The sequence below is a fragment of the Salmo salar genome, chromosome ssa09 (assembly GCF_905237065.1).
Source record: "Salmo salar chromosome ssa09, Ssal_v3.1, whole genome shotgun sequence".
NCBI classification, from domain to species: domain Eukaryota; kingdom Metazoa; phylum Chordata; class Actinopteri; order Salmoniformes; family Salmonidae; genus Salmo; species Salmo salar.
The window spans coordinates 13,429,929-13,446,860 of NC_059450.1; the positions used below are offsets into that span (position 1 = coordinate 13,429,929).

General features: G+C 40.3%; 2 protein-coding genes across 5 annotated transcripts in view; both read left to right on the top strand.

The window, feature by feature from the left end:
• The first annotated feature begins 1,676 nt into the window (after positions 1-1,676).
• Positions 1,677-8,466, top strand: LOC106610818 (keratinocyte-associated protein 3). 2 transcript variants are annotated; one of them, XM_045723401.1, is made up of 7 exons: positions 1,677-1,826; positions 4,634-4,818; positions 4,919-4,978; positions 5,659-5,856; positions 5,968-6,102; positions 7,662-7,760; positions 7,995-8,466. In XM_045723401.1, the coding sequence occupies exons 1-6, from the start codon at positions 1,814-1,816 to the stop codon at positions 7,737-7,739; spliced, it is 669 nt and encodes a 222-aa protein (XP_045579357.1). In that variant the 5' UTR covers positions 1,677-1,813; the 3' UTR covers positions 7,740-7,760; positions 7,995-8,466. The 2 variants fall into 2 exon arrangements, with proteins under 2 accessions (XP_045579357.1, XP_014065906.1); XM_014210431.2 differs by having other exon boundaries at positions 8,224-8,466.
• A 6,298-nt stretch (positions 8,467-14,764) lies between these two features.
• LOC106610748 (frizzled-3) overlaps positions 14,765-16,932 on the top strand; it is a 39,309-nt gene continuing 37,141 nt past the window's right edge. Inside the window, exon 1 of one of the 3 annotated variants that reach the window (XM_014210277.2) lies at positions 14,765-14,905. The gene's annotated coding sequence lies outside the window, so the exon portion shown is untranslated. Of the gene's footprint in view, positions 14,906-16,073; positions 16,097-16,932 lie in introns of those variants that run through there. The other 2 variants (XM_014210279.2, XM_045723402.1) reach the window with 2 other exon arrangements.

The following is a 16,932-nucleotide window of genomic DNA, read 5'->3' on the forward strand; positions in this document are numbered from 1 at the left end:
TTATAATCCTCACAAAAAATGCAGCCCCCATGCCTAACTCCCATGTACACACACAGCATATTCAATGGAATAGTAATAGTGTCATAGTCAATTACAATTTAAGAATGTATTTTTGAAATGTAGAAGGCAAATTGTAGTACAGTAACAAAAATGTATCCCTCTACCAATACACATAACTAAACTCGGGGCCCTGGGTCTGAACCCCACCCTGTGCAACTGGGTCCTGGACTTCCTGATGGGCAGACCGCAGGTGGTGAAGGTAGGAAACAACACCTCCGCTAAGCTGATCCTCAACACGGGTCCCACAAGGGTGTGTGCTCAGCACCCTCCTGTATTCCCTGTTCACCCATGACTGCGTGCCATGCACGTATTTAACTCAATCCAAGTTGCAGATAACAACTGTGGTAGGCCTGATCTCCCTACAACGATGAGACACCTCCTTGTAGACAGGAAAATATCCTCAACGTTGACAAAACGTAGGAGCTGATCGTGGATTTCAGGAGATACTGTAGCAGAGGGCGCACACCCTCATCGACAGGGCCGCAGTGAAGACGGTGGAAAAGCTACAAGTTCCTCAGCGTGCACAAAACATGAAATGGTCCATCCCCACAGACACTAGCGAAGAAGGCGCAACGGTGCCTCTTCAATCTCAGGAAGCTGAAGAAATTTGGCTTGGCCCCGCAGAGACTGTACAGGTGCATCAAAGCTGGGACCAAGAGCTAGAAGCTGTTTTTCACAGAGTAGTGTTAAGAACCTTTTTGTTTTGTACTTCTGGTTTTTATTTTCAATACTGACACAATTCGAACTTAACACTTGCACAGTATGGCCAAGCCTAATTGAACCACAGCCCAAATGGCAAAAACGTCCAGCTGATTCCGAGGAAACGAGCTTTGGTCAACTACTTTGGTTATGTTCGGCTATTGTTTACATATTGTGCATCGTGCAATAAGTCAAGAGATTGAAAATACAAGTGACAGAACCTACCGGCTCTCAAAAAGTAGGGTGAACAACACTTTCCTGTGGATAACCTATTTCCACCTACCACCAAAAAGACCAACAACATGTACAACTGCTACCTCAAATATTATTTTATTCAACATTCTGTCTTGTAGACTATTGTATCTTTTTTACAGTGACTTCTTTCAGACTGATATCATGGAGTAACCATGGTAACAGTCTGATGTTTAGGGAACTGCCCTATGTACATAGTCATTGAATACTGGTCATTTTAATAATGTTTACATAGTGTTTTACCCACTTCATATGTATGTACTGTATTCTAGTGAAGGCTCATCTTAGATGCACACCTTTTCTATACTGTCCATAATGTCTATACACACAATTATATAGGCTACAGATATTTACATTCCGGACACTGACATTGCTCGTTTTAATATATTTCTTATTATATTTCTTAATATTTTGGGGGATTTGTGTGTATTGTTAGGTATTACTGCACTGTTGGAGCTAGGAACGCAAGCATTTCCGATAACATCTGCAAAATATGTGTAACCGACCAATACTATTTTATTTGATACACACATACAGACATCTAGCTGACTCTTTTACCCCCAACCACTTCACACACACTGAGATTGAGATAAAACGTAACCCACTCACCCACCCTAATCTAATTTGCATACAAAAACTAACCTTTGTCCTCCCATGAACGCCCAGCTTCCGCTTGACAGGTAAAGCCCCTGACGTCTCCAACCCCGGAGGAGCTTTTTCATGAAAATACAAAATAAAGACGTAGGCCTGTCTGTTATCCTCCAAGAAATAGCCTATATCTTGACAAATATACTGCAACAGTATGTGTGGTTTCGGTAAGTGAACTTGAAATAACTTTATTTGTACCGGAGAAAGCTACCTTTGATGTGCACAGGTAAATTCTTGTTTTCACTTTGGCAAGGCAACCATTCTGTCACCCGATTAGATAGCCCTTTGTCATGACACTCAGTGCCTTCAGAAAGTATTCACACCCTTTGACTTTTTCCACATTTTGTTGTGTGACAAAATGGGATTAAAATGAATTTAATGTTGTTGTTTTTTAATGATTAACGATCTACAGAAAATACTCAGCAATGTAAAGTGGAAGTAAAATTGTAACATCTGTAAAAAAAAATATATATATATATATATGAAAAATACAACACTATATCTTGATCAGATAAGTATTCAACTCCCTTGAGTCAATACATGTTAGAATCACCTTTGGCAGCGATTACAGCTGTGAGTCTTTCTGAGTAAGTCTCTAAGAGCATTTCACACCTGGATTGTGCAACATTTGGCCATTATTATTTTATAAATTCTTCAAGCTCTGTCAAATTGGTTGTTGATCATTGCTAGACAATCATTTTCAGGCATAGATTTATAGATTCAGCCTAGTGTTGTAGGTTATTGTCCTGTTGAAAGGTGAATTCCTCTCCCTGTGTCTGGTGGAAGGCAGACACAGGCAGACACAAGTTTTCCTCAGATTTTTCCTGTGCAGAGCTGCATTCAGTTTCTTTTTTATCCTGAAAAACTTCCTAGTCTATAACAATTACAAGCATACCCCCTTTTTTTGTTTATTTTATAATTTCTTTTAACCTTTATTTAACTAGGCAAGTCAGTTTAGAACAAATTCTTATTTACACCAATCTACACCGGCCAAACCCGGACGCTGGGCCAATTGTGCGCCACCCTATGGGACTCCCAATCACGGCCGGTTGTAATATACAGCCTGGAATCGAACCAGGGTGTCTGTAGTGACACCTCAAGCACTGAGATGCAGTGCCTTAGACCGATGTGCCACACGGGAGCCCCCTAACATGATGCAGCCACCACTATGCTTGAAAATATGGAGAGTGGTACTCAGAAATGTTTTGTATTGAATTTGCCCCAAACATAATAACACCTTGTATTCAAGAAAAAAAGTGAATTGCTTTGCCGCTTTTGTCCAGTATTAATTTAGTGCCTTGTTGCAACAGGATGCATGTTTTGGAATATTTATATTCTGTACAAGCTTCCTTCTTTTCACTCTGTCATTTAGGTTAGTATTGTGGAGTAACTATAATGTTGTTGATCCATCCTCAGTTTTCTCCTATCACAGCCATTAAACTCTGCAACTGTTTGAAAGTCACCATTGGCCTCAATATGAAATCCCTGAGCAGTTTCCTTCCTCTCCGGCAACTGAGTTAGGAAGGACGCCTGTGTCTTTGTAGTAACTTGGTGTAATGATACACCATCCAAAGTATAATAACTTCACCATGCTCAAAGGGATATTTAATGTCTGTTTTTTTTTTTTACACATCTACCAATAGGTTCCCTTCTTTGTGAGGCATTGGAAAACCTGCCTGGTCTTTGTGGTTGAATCTGTGTTTGAAATTCACTGCTCGACTGAAGGACCTTACAATTATCTGTATGTGTGGGGTACAGAGATGAGGTAGTCATTCAAAAATCATGTTAAACTCTATTATTGCACACAGAGTGAGTCCCTGCAACGCATTATTTGACTTGTTAAGCACATTTTTACTCCTGTACTTATTTAGGCTTGCCATAACAAAGTGGTTGAATACTTATTGACTAAAGACATTTCAGCTGTTCATCTAGATTTTTTAAATGTATTTTTTTAACATAATTCCACTTTGACATTATGGGGTATTGTGTGTAGGCCAGTGACACAAAATCTCCATTTAAATTCAGGCTGTAACACAACAAAATGTGGAAAAGGAAATGGGTGTGAATATTTTCAGAAGGCACTGTAGAGTCATAAGACAAAGGTGTCTTCTGTACGGCGGGATTTTTGTTAAGAGCCCCGAGCTCTGTCTGAGCATTAACACCCATTACGCTTTTGGAAGCATGAGGACCTTGTCTTTCATATCAGCGAGAAATAATTGATACACATCTTTATAGGGTTAGTTTTCCCACACGGCCGTATCTCCACGTTACAGCGTGTGCTTGCGGAAGACGGACGTAAGACAGAGGGACCACATGTACTAATTAGCTATCTAGAATGCTCCAAAAACCTGTGGGTAATAGAAGGCCGCCAGAAACGGGTTGTCACTGAAAAATGATGTCGGCTGCAACTGTGATAAAGCCAGTTAAAATAGTGTACAGTGTTTATTTTGCATTTGTGAAATTATTTTGATGTGATATGAATGTAAAGGGCTTTATGTTTCTAGAACCATATCGCAATTGAGAATCGATTTGTGTTTAGATGGAGTATTTGGCTGTTTTGGCTGCCAGAACCAGTCTACCTCTGAAAATAACATACATAGTCCTTCGACCATGAGGAATAACGTTACGGTAGGCTCCTTAAGAGTACATCTTGGGATACCATTCTGTCTAGCCTGCCCTGCAGAAGTGTTCGTTTGCGTATTTCGAAAGTAAACTGATAATCTACTACTAATGCTTGGAACACTTGCTCTAACGTTTCAGATGCACAGAGTCTAGAGTGACACATTCAGTAGGCTATACTGTCTTCAGTATTGTGAACGTTTCTCAACAAATAAGTCGTTTCTCAACAAATAAGTCGAAGTTGGAGAGGCTTGCTGACTTTTGTATGTTAACTCTGTCATTCTCCATAGTGTTTACTGTGTACGCTATTAAACCGTGTGTGTTGTGTACAATCACCAACGTGTCTGTGTGTCAGATAAGGAGAAGGGTCCGGGGTGGCTGATGAAGAAGGGGTTTACTCTGATCCTAGTGGGCCACATCAACTTCATCCTGGGAGCCATCGTCCACGGCAGCATCTTGCGTCACATCTCCAAACCCAACGACCAGATCACCACCGAGTTCACCGCAGCCAACATCATCTCTGTCACTTCTGGACTGCTGGTCAGTCAGAGAACTATATTATGGGTTACTGTAGTAATAACTAATATCATGTGATGTTATAGATTTTTTTTTAAAGGTACGTTTGTTTTTCTATTTTCAGAGCATTGCAACAGGAATCATTGCCATATTGGTGTCAAGAAATCTGCCAGTTTGGAAACTTGTAAGACCATCACCATCCATAACAATAACATAATTTCTAAGCCATTAAGTCTGTAACCATCACCCCACTGATCTCCCTTGACTACTAGTTCTAGTCTTTTTAAGAAATATTTGTGTGTTGAAAATGCCTAACCACATACACTTCAAACAGACAGACATACCCCACCAGATACACCCCCAGGGGTTTCTTTACTGTACCCAAACCAAAAACAGATTTAATGCGTCGCTCAGTTATGTATAGAGACATGTTACCGTGGAATGCTCTGCTCCAAGGCAAAAAGCAAGTTTAGCTTAAAAAAAAAACACAAAAAAATATATATGGTATTACAGGGCCTCTCCTCTTCTAAAGATCAGGTTTAACTGTATGTATGAATATGTATATATGAATAGTGTGTAAATAGTATTTTTGTTGTCTCTTGGTGTCTTTGCAATATAACTCTATTATATATATTTGTTTTATGTAATACAAATATTATTTAAGGTCCTTGTCTATAACTGTTCTGTACTTTGTCATGTATTTGTACTTTTTATGTGGACCTCAGGAAGAGTAGCTGCTGCATGTGCAGTAGCTAATGGGGATGCTAATAAACTAAACTTGACTACACCCCTCTTTCCCTCCTTTCTTCTCTGCCTATGCCCCCTCTTCTTGCTCTCTCTCCTCCTTCTCTCCCCCAACTCCAGCACATAGGTCTCCTGATTAGTTCCTTCCTGAATGCCCTACTCTCTGCGGCCTGCGGCGTCGGGCTCCTATTGGCTATTAGCCTCACAATTACCAATGAGGGGCGGGGCCTCATGATGGGCTGCAACTTCACTGACCAGCCAATCAACGCCCGCTCGCCAGTCAACGCAGACTGCCCCTTCGACACCACACGGATATATGTACGTCTCTACCACTCTCTCTCTACCACTCTCTCTCTGCCCCTTTGACACCACACCAATATACTTATGTATTAAGTATCTCTCTCTACCTCTACTTATCTCTCTCTTCAGGACACAACCCTGTCTCTGTGGTTTCCATGTGTTCTGCTGGCAGGACTGGAAACAGGACTGTCCATCTGGTGCTTCGTAGTGGGACTGGTACTGAGGGGTTTAGGACCCTGCTCACAGGCATACCTCAAAGAACAGGTAGAACACACACATACAGTGCATTGGGAAAGTATTCAGACCCCTTGACTTTTTCCACATTTTCTTAAGTTACAGTGTTGTTCTAAAATTGATTAAATTGTTGTTTTTTTCCCTCATCAATCTACACACAATACCCCATAATGACAAAGAAAAAAACAGTTTTAATTAAAAAAAAAAGCATATTTATAAAAATATAAAAATAAATGAAATATCACATTTCCATAAGTATTCAGACCATTTACTCAGTACTTTCTTGAAGCACCTTTGGCAGCGATTACAACCTTGATTCTTCTTAGGTATGACGCTACAAGCTTGGCACACCTGTATTTGGGGAGTTTTCTCCCATTCTTCTCTGCAGATCCTCTCAGAGACTTGTCCTGAAGCCACTCCTGCGTTGTCTTGGCTGTGTGCTTAGGGTCGTTGTCCTGTTAGACTGGGGCGAAGGTTCACCTTCCGAGATCCTGGAGCAAGTTTTCATCAAGGATCTCTCTGTACTTTGCTCCGTTTATCTTTCCCTCGATCCTGACTAGTCTCCCAGTCCCTGCCGCTGAAAAATATCCCCATAGCATGATGCTGACACCACCATGTTTCACCGTAGGAATGGTGTCAGGTTTCTACCAGACCCGACGCTTGGCATTCAGGGCAAAGAGTTCAATCTTGGTTTCATCAGACCAGATAATCTTGTTTCTCATGGTCTGAGCATCCTTTAGGTGCCTTTTGGAAAAATCCAATCGGGCTGTCATGTGCCTGTTACTGAGGAGTGGCTTCCATCTGGCCACTCTACCATAAAGGCCTGATTGGTGGAGTGCTGCAGAAATGGTTGTCCTTCTGGAAGGTTTTCCCATCTCCACAGAGGAACTGGAGCTCTGTCAGAGTGACCATCAGGTTCTTGGTCACCTCCCTGACCAAGGCCCTCCTCCCCCAATTGCTCAGTTTGGTCGGGCGGTCAAAAGAGTCTTGGTGGTTCCAAACTTCTTCCATTTAAGAATGATGGAGGCAACAGTGTTCTTGGGGACCTTCAATGCTGCAGAAATGTTTTTGTACCCTTCCCCAGATCTGTGCCTCAACACAATCCTGTCTCAGAGCTCTATGGACAATTCCTTCGACCTCATGGCTTGGTTTTTACTCTGACATGCACTGTCAACTGTGGGCCCTTATATAGACTGGTGTGCCTTTCCAAATCATGTCCAATCAATTGAATTTAACACAGGTGAACTCCAAAAAAGTTGTAGAAACATCTCAAGGATAATTAATGGAAAGAGGAAGCACCTGAACTCAATTTCGAGTCTCTGAATACTTATGTAAATAACGTATTTCTATTTTTTATTTGTAATACATTTTTGCTTTGTCATTATGGGGTATTTTGTGTAGGTTGAGGGCCCAAAAATATTTAATAAATTTTAGAACAAGGCTGTAACGTATCAAAATGTGGAAAAGGGTAAGGGGTTTGAATACTTTCCGAATACACACACACACACCACACACACACACACACACACACACACACACACACACTACCCATGAATCCCCATCTCACCTGTCTCTTTTCTCTGTGCCAGCTGGAGGAAGAGGCTCTGACCAATAGGGCAGCAGAAGATCCAGAGTACTCACCCCAAGGCCAAAGCCTGATTGGATAGAGGACTGCCACAGTCAGGGAGGTGAGGGATCAGTCCACCGGTGTTTGACCCATCCCTGAGCCTCTACCCCCTAGCCCTTTCTCCTTTCCTATTTTATCTTTTTGTTTTAAAATAATCTTTATTCAAGTTTTTTTTCACATTTTACAAACATAGTACATTAATTAATATAAATGCTAACATTTTCACATCCATACATGGGTTCGTAATTAGGCTTCTTAACATGATTTACATATTTCTCCTTTTCCATTCCTCTAGGTGGTGCCATGGTGCCTAGTGCTACTTGTTTAGTAAATCCTAAAAAACATGAGTTCATGGGTTATGACTGCGCAATTACTGTATAACCATGTCATTTTAAGTAAATACCTGGTCATTTCTGTACTGTAAACTGAAACGCTACACATCTAATACATTTTTTTCAGATCTACGAAAGTAACTAATACCTCCTCTCTCATGCTCTCTTCCCAACATTGTTTAATGACGAAAGTGATGACTGAACCTCGTCCTCTTCAGAGAACCTCCCTGATGCCTATACCTCCACTCATACCAAAGACTCTCCTCTCCCTCTCAGTGAGCGGCTAGACTGTAAGATGACCATGTCTCTGTTAGAGGTCGACCGATTTATGATTTTTCAACCCCGATACTGATACCGATTATTGGAGGACCAAAAAAAAACCCGATGCCGATTAATCGACCGATATATATATATTTTTTGTTGTTGTAATAATGACAATTACAACAATACTGAATGAACACTTATTTTAACTTAATATAATACATCAATAAAATCAATTTAGCCTCAAATAAATAAGGAAACATGTTCAATTTGGTTTAAATAATGCAAAAACAAAGTGTTGGAGAAGAAAGTAAAAGTGCAATATGTGCCATGTAAGAAAGCTAACGTTTAAGTTCCTTGCTCAGAACATGAAAACATATGAAAGCTGGTGGTTCCTTTTAACATGAGTCTTCAATATTCCCAGGTAAGAAGTTTTAGGTTGTAGTTATTATAGGACTATTTCTCTCTATACGATTTCTATTTCATATACCTTTGACTATTGGATGTTCTTATAGGCACTTTGGTATTGCCAGTGTAACAGTATAGCTTTCGTCCCTCTCATCGCTCCCACCTGGGCTCGAACCAGGAACACATCGACAACAGCCACCCTCAAAGCAGCGTTACCCATGCAGAGCAAGGGGAACAACTACTCCAAGTCTCAGAGCGAGTGACGTTTGAAACGCTATTAGCGCGCACCCCGCTAACTAGCTAGCCATTTCACATGGGTTACACCAGTCTAATCTCGGGAGTTGATAGGCTTGAAGTCCTAAACAGCGCAATGCTTGAAGCATCGCGAAGAGCTGCTGGCAAAACGCATGAAAGTGCTGTTTGAATGAATGCTTACGAGCCTGCTGGTGCCTACCATCGCTCAGTCAGACTGCTCTATCAAATCATAGACTTAATTATAACATAATAACACACAGAAATACGAGCCTTAGGTCATTAATATGGTCGAATCCGGAAACTATCACATTTATTCTTTCAGTGAAATACGGAACCGTTCCGTATTTTATCTAACAGGTGGCATCCATAAGTCTAAATATTCCTGTTACATTGCACAACCTTCAATGTTATGTCATAATTACGTAAAATTCTGGCAAATTAGTTCGCAACAAGCCAGGCGGCCCAAACTGTTGCATATACCCTGACTCTGTGTGCAATGAACGCAAGAGAAGTGACAAAATATTGCCTGCTAACCTGGATTTCTTTTAGCTAAATATGCAGGTTTAAAAATATATACTTCTGTGTATTGATTTTAAGAAAGGCATTGATGTTTATGGTTAGGTACATTCGTGCAACGATTGTGCTTTTTTCACAAATGCGCTTTTGTTAAATCATCCCCCGTTTGGCGAAGTTGGCTGTCTTTGTTAGGAAGAAATAGTCTTCACAACGAGCCAGGCAGCCCAAACTGCTGCATATACCCTGACTCTGTTGCAAGAGAAATGACACATTTTTCCTAGTTAAAAGAAATTAATGTTAGCAGGCAATATTAACTAAATATGCAGGTTTAAAAATATATATTTGTGTATTGATTTTAAGAAAGGCATTGATGTTTATGGTTAGGTACACGTTGGAGCAACGTGTACCTAAGCGATTATATGCAACGCAGGACAGGCTAGATAAACTAGTAATATCATCAACCATGTGTAGTTAACTAGTGATTATGATTGATTGTTTTTTATAACATAAGTTTAATGCTAGCTAGCAACTTACCTTGGCTTCTTACTGCATTCCCATAACAGGCAGGCTCCTCGTGGAGTGCAATGTAAAGCATGTGGTTAGAGAGTTGGACTAGTTAACCGTAAGGTTGCAAGATTGAATCCCCGAGCTGACAAGGTACAAATCTGTCGTTCTGCCCCTGAACAAGGCAGTTAACCCACCGTTCCTAGGCCGTCATTGAAAATAAGAATGTGTTCTTAACTGACTTGCCTAGTTAAATAAAGGTGTAAAAAAATTATTATAATAATTATAATAATCTGCCAAATCAGTGTCCAAAAATACCGATTTCTGATTGTTATGAAAACTTGAAATCGTCCCTAATTAATCGGCCATTCCGATTAATCGGTCGACCTCTAGTCTCTGTATTTGTTCACGTCTGCTGAGAATGTCAAGCCTCCCCTTGATCCGCCAACAACATTTCACAAATGCAAAATGACAAACGCCTTTAGTGTAGAGATTATTCATGGGATCAATATCCTCGTTTATAGTATTCCGCTATGATCATGGAAATGATTGTATTTAATCACATTTGGCATTTATCATGCTTCATGCTCTGTTATTCCCAGGCTTGATTTTAACGGCTGGGCGTTATGCCTAAAAATCCTATCTGCATTTTTTTCTGATTTATGGGTAATTCATGATTTGCTTTGTTGTACAATTAAAGGTCAAATACACTGCATTTCAAACAGTCAGCAAAAATCTAATGAATTCAGGGCTTGTGAAGTTATACCTAGGCTAAATATAAGCCTTCCACAACCACAAGACCCACTAATATAGTTTAACCTGCTTTTTGCAGTAATCGCTGATCTGGCTTTGTAGTCTGTCTATGAAAATGCCCTTTTTGTTACAAAGTTAACACGAACCATGCATAATGCACATTCACTTATAATGACTAACTTCTTGTAACAGGCATTATAGAAAATTAACACTTGTCTCATAAACAATCTCTCAAGCACAAGCCCACGTGCCACTGAGTAACCAGCTAATCTTTATATTTCAAGTTTAGCCAACTTGGATCTATTTGCTAACAAAGTAGAACAGTTTGTACTACCTTGTTATGAACACACCCTTCTGTCCATCTCCCAACTGTTTGAACGGCATGCTAGCCTGTCAGATATTGAAATCAAGTGGTCTACCTTATTTCTCAAAATGAGAATGAATATTATTGCACATTTATAAAACACAGACTAGACAGCTAGTATAACAGTCGTTGGCTAAAATGCTGCTAGAGGTACGTGGTACTGCAATGCAGCGCATGACAAACTGAGCATTAATTTTCCAAAATTGATACTCCTGTTTTAGTAGTCTGCTCTCATGCAATTTGAGGAGTTGAGACATGAAAGGGTATCTTTAGAGGTTAACTTATCCTCTATTACAGTAAAAAATAATTTATCAATGTCTTTCGGTGTCCATATGACTGATTCTGTTGGACCAAACCTCAAATGCAAATAGTGACTAGCAAGTTGAAACCACTTGTCACAGAGTGAATGAAGTGATCTCTCATCTTTGTTGTTGTGAGTGGCAGGGAGAGGGGCTTGGTGTGTGTGTGTGTGTGTGTGTGTGTGTAAATGTTAAGGTGCACAGTCACAGCAGATGGAGCGAAGAAAACAAGACCAAAAAAGCATGAGAACAAGCGGACATAAACGCTCATAAAAACTAAAAATAAACATGATACTTTTTGCGATACAGGCATTTGGAATATCGCGCAAAAACACTAATTTGAATTAATTCAATATAATCGCCCAGCCCAACTTGATATATGTAGGAATATAGCAATAGCCTGCCCGAGAAGGGCTCTGTGGTTCAATATCAACTGTCTTGAATTGCATCCTCTCCTATCCCCCAGTTTTTTCCCCTGATGGTGCATATGAAGGAAAGGAAACGGGGAGAGGAAACCCCTTTAGAGTACTGAGACGCGCCCTGAGTTTGTTTCAGGCGTAGCTGGGGTGGGCTCACATTCCCCAACACCAGGCAGAAGCGATCAGCTCAGCGCTGGTGCGGTTAATCTGGGGCTGGGTTAAATCGAGCAGGGTGTAATCTTTGCATGCAAGGCTAATCCCCCCCAAACCGAGGGGAAAATCAATATTGACATAAGGAGGTGACTGACACTATAAAGCGGGTTACCTGTGCGTGCCCGGCTGAAGGTTGTCCCTCCAGGGTTAGGGTTAGGGTTGTTGTTGATACTACAGTAGTACTGGAATGTGGCTTTGGAGTGATAAGTTAATGTAAGGCTACTCATCAAGATGAACTGGATTTCAGAGTCTGAACCCTGGTAGATTGTCTGGATTGTGCTCTATCAGAATGTGGTTCATTAATGTTTTGTGTATAAGAGTTGGGTCAATATCCTATTTATTCAGTAAATGAAGTTAATTTCAATTAAGTTTTAATTTCATTTCACCTCCTGAAATAAACTGAATTGATCTACATTTAATGATGTACAGTTGAAGTCGGATGTTTACATACACCTTAGCCAAATGCATTTAAACTCAGTTTTTCACAATTCCTGACATTTAATCCTAGTAAAAATTCACAGTCTTAGGCCAGTTAGGATCACCACTTTATTTTAAGAATGTGAAATGTCAGAATAATAGAGAGAATTATTTATTTCAGCTTTTATTTCTTCCATCACATTCCCAGTGGGTCAGAAGTTTACATACACTCAATTAATATTTGGTAGCATTGCCTTTAAATTGTTTAGCTTGGGTCAAACGTTTTGGGTAGCCTTCCACAAGCTTCCCACAATAAGTTGGGTGAATTTTAGCCCATTCCTCCTGACAGAGCTGGTGTAACTGAGTCAGGTTTGTAGGCCTCCTTGCTCACACGGGCTTTTTCAGTTCTGCCCAAAAATGTTCTATATGATTGAGGTCAGGTCTTTGTGATGGCCACTCCAATACCTTGACTTTGTTGTCCTTAAGCCATTTTGCAACAACTTTGGAAGTATGCTTGGGGTCATTGTCCATTTGGAAGACTCATTTGCGACCAAGCTTTAACTTCCTGACTGATGTCTTGAGATGTTGCTTCAATATATCCACATCATTTTCCTACCTCATGATGCCATCTATTTTGTGAAGTGCAGCAAAGCACTGTGGATATAGATGCTTTTGTACCTGTTTCCTCCAACATCTTCACAAGGTATTTTGCTGTTCTGGGATTGATTTGCACTTTTCGCACCAAAGTACGTTCATCTCCAGGAGACAGAACGCGTCTCCTTCCTGAGCGGTATGACGGCTGCGTGGTCCCATGGTGTTTATACTTGCGTACTATTGTTTGTACAGATGAACGTGGTACCTTCAGGCGTTTGGAAATTGCTCCCAAGGATGAACCAGACTTGTGGAGGTCTACAATTTATTTTCTGAGGTCTTGGCTGATTTCTTTTGATTTTCAAGTGATGTCAAGCGAAAAGGCACTGAGTTTAAAGGTAGGCCTTGAAATACATCCACAGGTACACCTCCAATTGACTCAAATTATGTCAATTAGCCTATCAGAAGCTTCTAAAGCCATGACATAATTTTCTGGAATTTTCCAAGCTGTTTAAAGGCACAGTCAACTTGGTGTATGTAAAAATCTGACCCACTGGAATTGTGATACAGTGAGTTATAAGTTAAATAATCTGTCTGTAAACAATTGTTGGAAAAATTACTATTGTCATGCACAAAGTAGATGTCCTAACCGACTTTCCAAAACTATAGTTTAACAAGAAATTTGAGGAGTTGTTGAAAAACGAGTTTTAATGACTCCAACCTAAGTGTATGTAAACTTCTGACTTCAGGTTTCCTGAGGTTTTTGTACCAGAAGTTGCATCAGCTTTGTTTTTGTTGATTTTATGTCACACTGATCAATGTGTTCAAAGTTTTTATATATATATATTAAATCTGCTTCAAATGAATGTTTACTATTTGACTAATCATTGCCATCCTCAGAATTCCTTGACTGGGAAGAAATGCACAGCACAATCTCACACACACATCACTAGTGATAGGGGGGATTGTTACTGTTACATATCGGGATATTATTTTTGATGATTTATGGTATTGTTTTGACTATTTTTCACAAATTTTTATTTTAGCACTAGTTGGCTATACCCACATCAAAACTCCAGTATTTTTCATTCATAGCTTTTTCTCCATCTTTTTACAAAGGAAGACTATTTGTTTTCAGAACTTTTAGTTCCATGTCTGATCAACACTTAATTACGGCTCTTTCTTCTCCCAAACATCCGGTGAGCTATATGTTTGGAACATCGAAAAATCATAGTATTGAATCGCAATACATATAGAATCATGAGAATCGCAATACATATCATATCGGTACCAAAGTATGTTAATAATATATCGTGAGGTCCCTGGCAATCCCCAGCCCTACACATCACGAGTTTCGATCATAGGCTGCCTATTATTGAGTAGGCTTACAACTGCAATAGATAAATAGAAATCATATTGTGGGCTTTAGGCCTACTCACATATTTTACCTAGGGTGTGCTCGCCACATTACAGTTTGTTTACCTTACACTGAGTGTTGGCATTGGGGTGATGGCTGTAGGGGATGGGAATTTTCATCTCTATTCTGCAGCCTATTATGCAACCATGAATAAATGCACAGTATATATATATATATATATATATGTGTGACATTGGACATGATGTTAATTATATTTGTATTTCTCTATGATATATAATCAATTTAACTGATTGATGATAATCTTGCATAATGCAATCAGTTGGCTCTTATTGCGTTGCGCGCTCTCACTCAAAGCGCGCGTCCGAGAATAGATAATTGAATGGATTTACAAGCACAGCAGCAGCGACAGAGAGAGCGAGGTGCTTGTGTGTGTGTATTGTAACTGGAAGAAACAGCGGCGTAGAGCACTGCGGATCAAGCATAATTCAAATTGAAGGTGAAGTTTAGCTTTTTCTATTTGTGTGCAAACGGGCTTGAACAATTACATGTTTCTACGAAGCGTTTGTAACACTGACTGACAATTATTTTAATTGTTGAGGTACAGTAGCGACACGTTTTAATAACTGCTACAACGTCACCGTATCACGTTTGCGAGTTAGGTCTCGTATACAATGTAAGAATTACGAAAACAATTATTTAATTCCTATCAAAAAACAAATGGTAGCGTTAGCTCAGCTAGCGAACGGTAGGTGTTCGACTCGAGACACGTCGGTGAACGAGCCTTTGGGTCAGGAGATTGTCAGAATTGTCTTGGGGCTAGCAGGGATGTTTTTGGCTAGATAGAAAAACAATGTTCCACTGTATGGTTGTATTTTGTTGGTATTAACCGGCGTATCTAACGTTACATGATTATACACTCACTGAGGTTGCTTTATAGATATACCGTTTAAATTGCATTTCTTTGCGACACCAGTGACATAGTAATATCAACCCGTGATACGTAACATTACGAGAGCATGTTAGTTGCCCGGCCAACCTCTCACAACCGTGCGGCTAGGGGGATGGGTCGGCATCGATGGTCCGTTTGCAGGGGTTCAATTCTACTGAAAATAGTGTAAATTCAAGACGAGGATGCATGCTTTGCTAGGCATAATAGATTGACTCGACTGGAAGGGCGTGTGCGCAGCTGTTTAGTAGCAAATGAACGCCCCACAAACAAGGTTGTACCGCAAAAATGAATATAAATTGCTCTGTATAGAAACCACTGGCGACATCGGGCGACTGACACCTACAGGCCTGTATACCTAGGTGTGTGTCGTAGACCTATTGGACAGTATCATGTTGAAAATGTAATTAAGTGCCAGCAATCCAATCCTGACAAATGTATTTCCTAATAAATCACTGAGTGTACAAAACATTAAGAACACCTTCCTATTATTGACTTGCAGTTCTTGACACATGCCGGTGTGCCTTGCACCTACACTACCATACCCCTGTCAAAGGCACTTAATTTATTTATTTCACCTTTATTTAACCAGGTAGGCCAATTGAGAACAAGTTCTCATTTACAACTGCGACCTGGCCAAGATGAAGCAAAGCAGTGCGACAAAAACAGAGTTACATGGGACAAACAATCGTACAGTCAATAACACAATAGAAGAATTTGGATACAGTGTGTGCAAATGAGGTAAGGCAATAAATAGGCCAATAGTGGTGAAGCACTTACAATTTAGCAATTTACACGAGTGATATCTGTGCAGGTAGAAATACTGGTGTGCAAAAGAGCAGAAAAACAGAACAAATATGGGGATGAGGTAGGTAGTTGGTTGGCTGGGCTATTTACAGATGGGCTGTGTACAGCTGCAGCGACTAGTAAGCTGCTCTGACAGCTGACACTTAAAGTGATGGAGATATAAGTCTCCAACTAAAGTGATTTTTGCAATTCGTTCCAGTCATTGGCAGCAGAGCACTGGAAGGAAAGGCGGCCAAAGGGGGTGTTGGCTTTGGGGATGACCAGTGAAATATACCTGCTGGAGCGTGTGCTACGGGTGGGTGTTGCTATGGTGACCAGTGAGCTGAGATAAGGCGGAGCTTTACCTAGCAAGGACTTATAGATGACCTACAGCCAGTGGGTTTTGCGACGAATATGTAGCGAGGACCAGCCAACGAGAGCATACAGGTTGCAGTGGTGGGTAGTATATGGGGCTTTGGTGACACATCTTTTCTTGCCCATTCACCCTCTGAATTAGCACACCTACACATGTCGCACGGCTTAAAAAACATTTTTGTTTTTGTTTTACCCGTCTCCTCCCCTTCATCTACACTGATTTGAAGTGGATTTAACATGTGACATCAATAAGGCATCATAGCTTTCACCTGGATTCACCTGGTCAGTCTGTCATGGAAAGAGCCGTTGTTCCTAATGTTTTGTACACTCAGTTTATGTAAGCATATGTGTAACTGTTTTCACCCTTATCAATAACCTAGAAGTAGCGTAGATGTTTCAATTGAAAATGTAATACA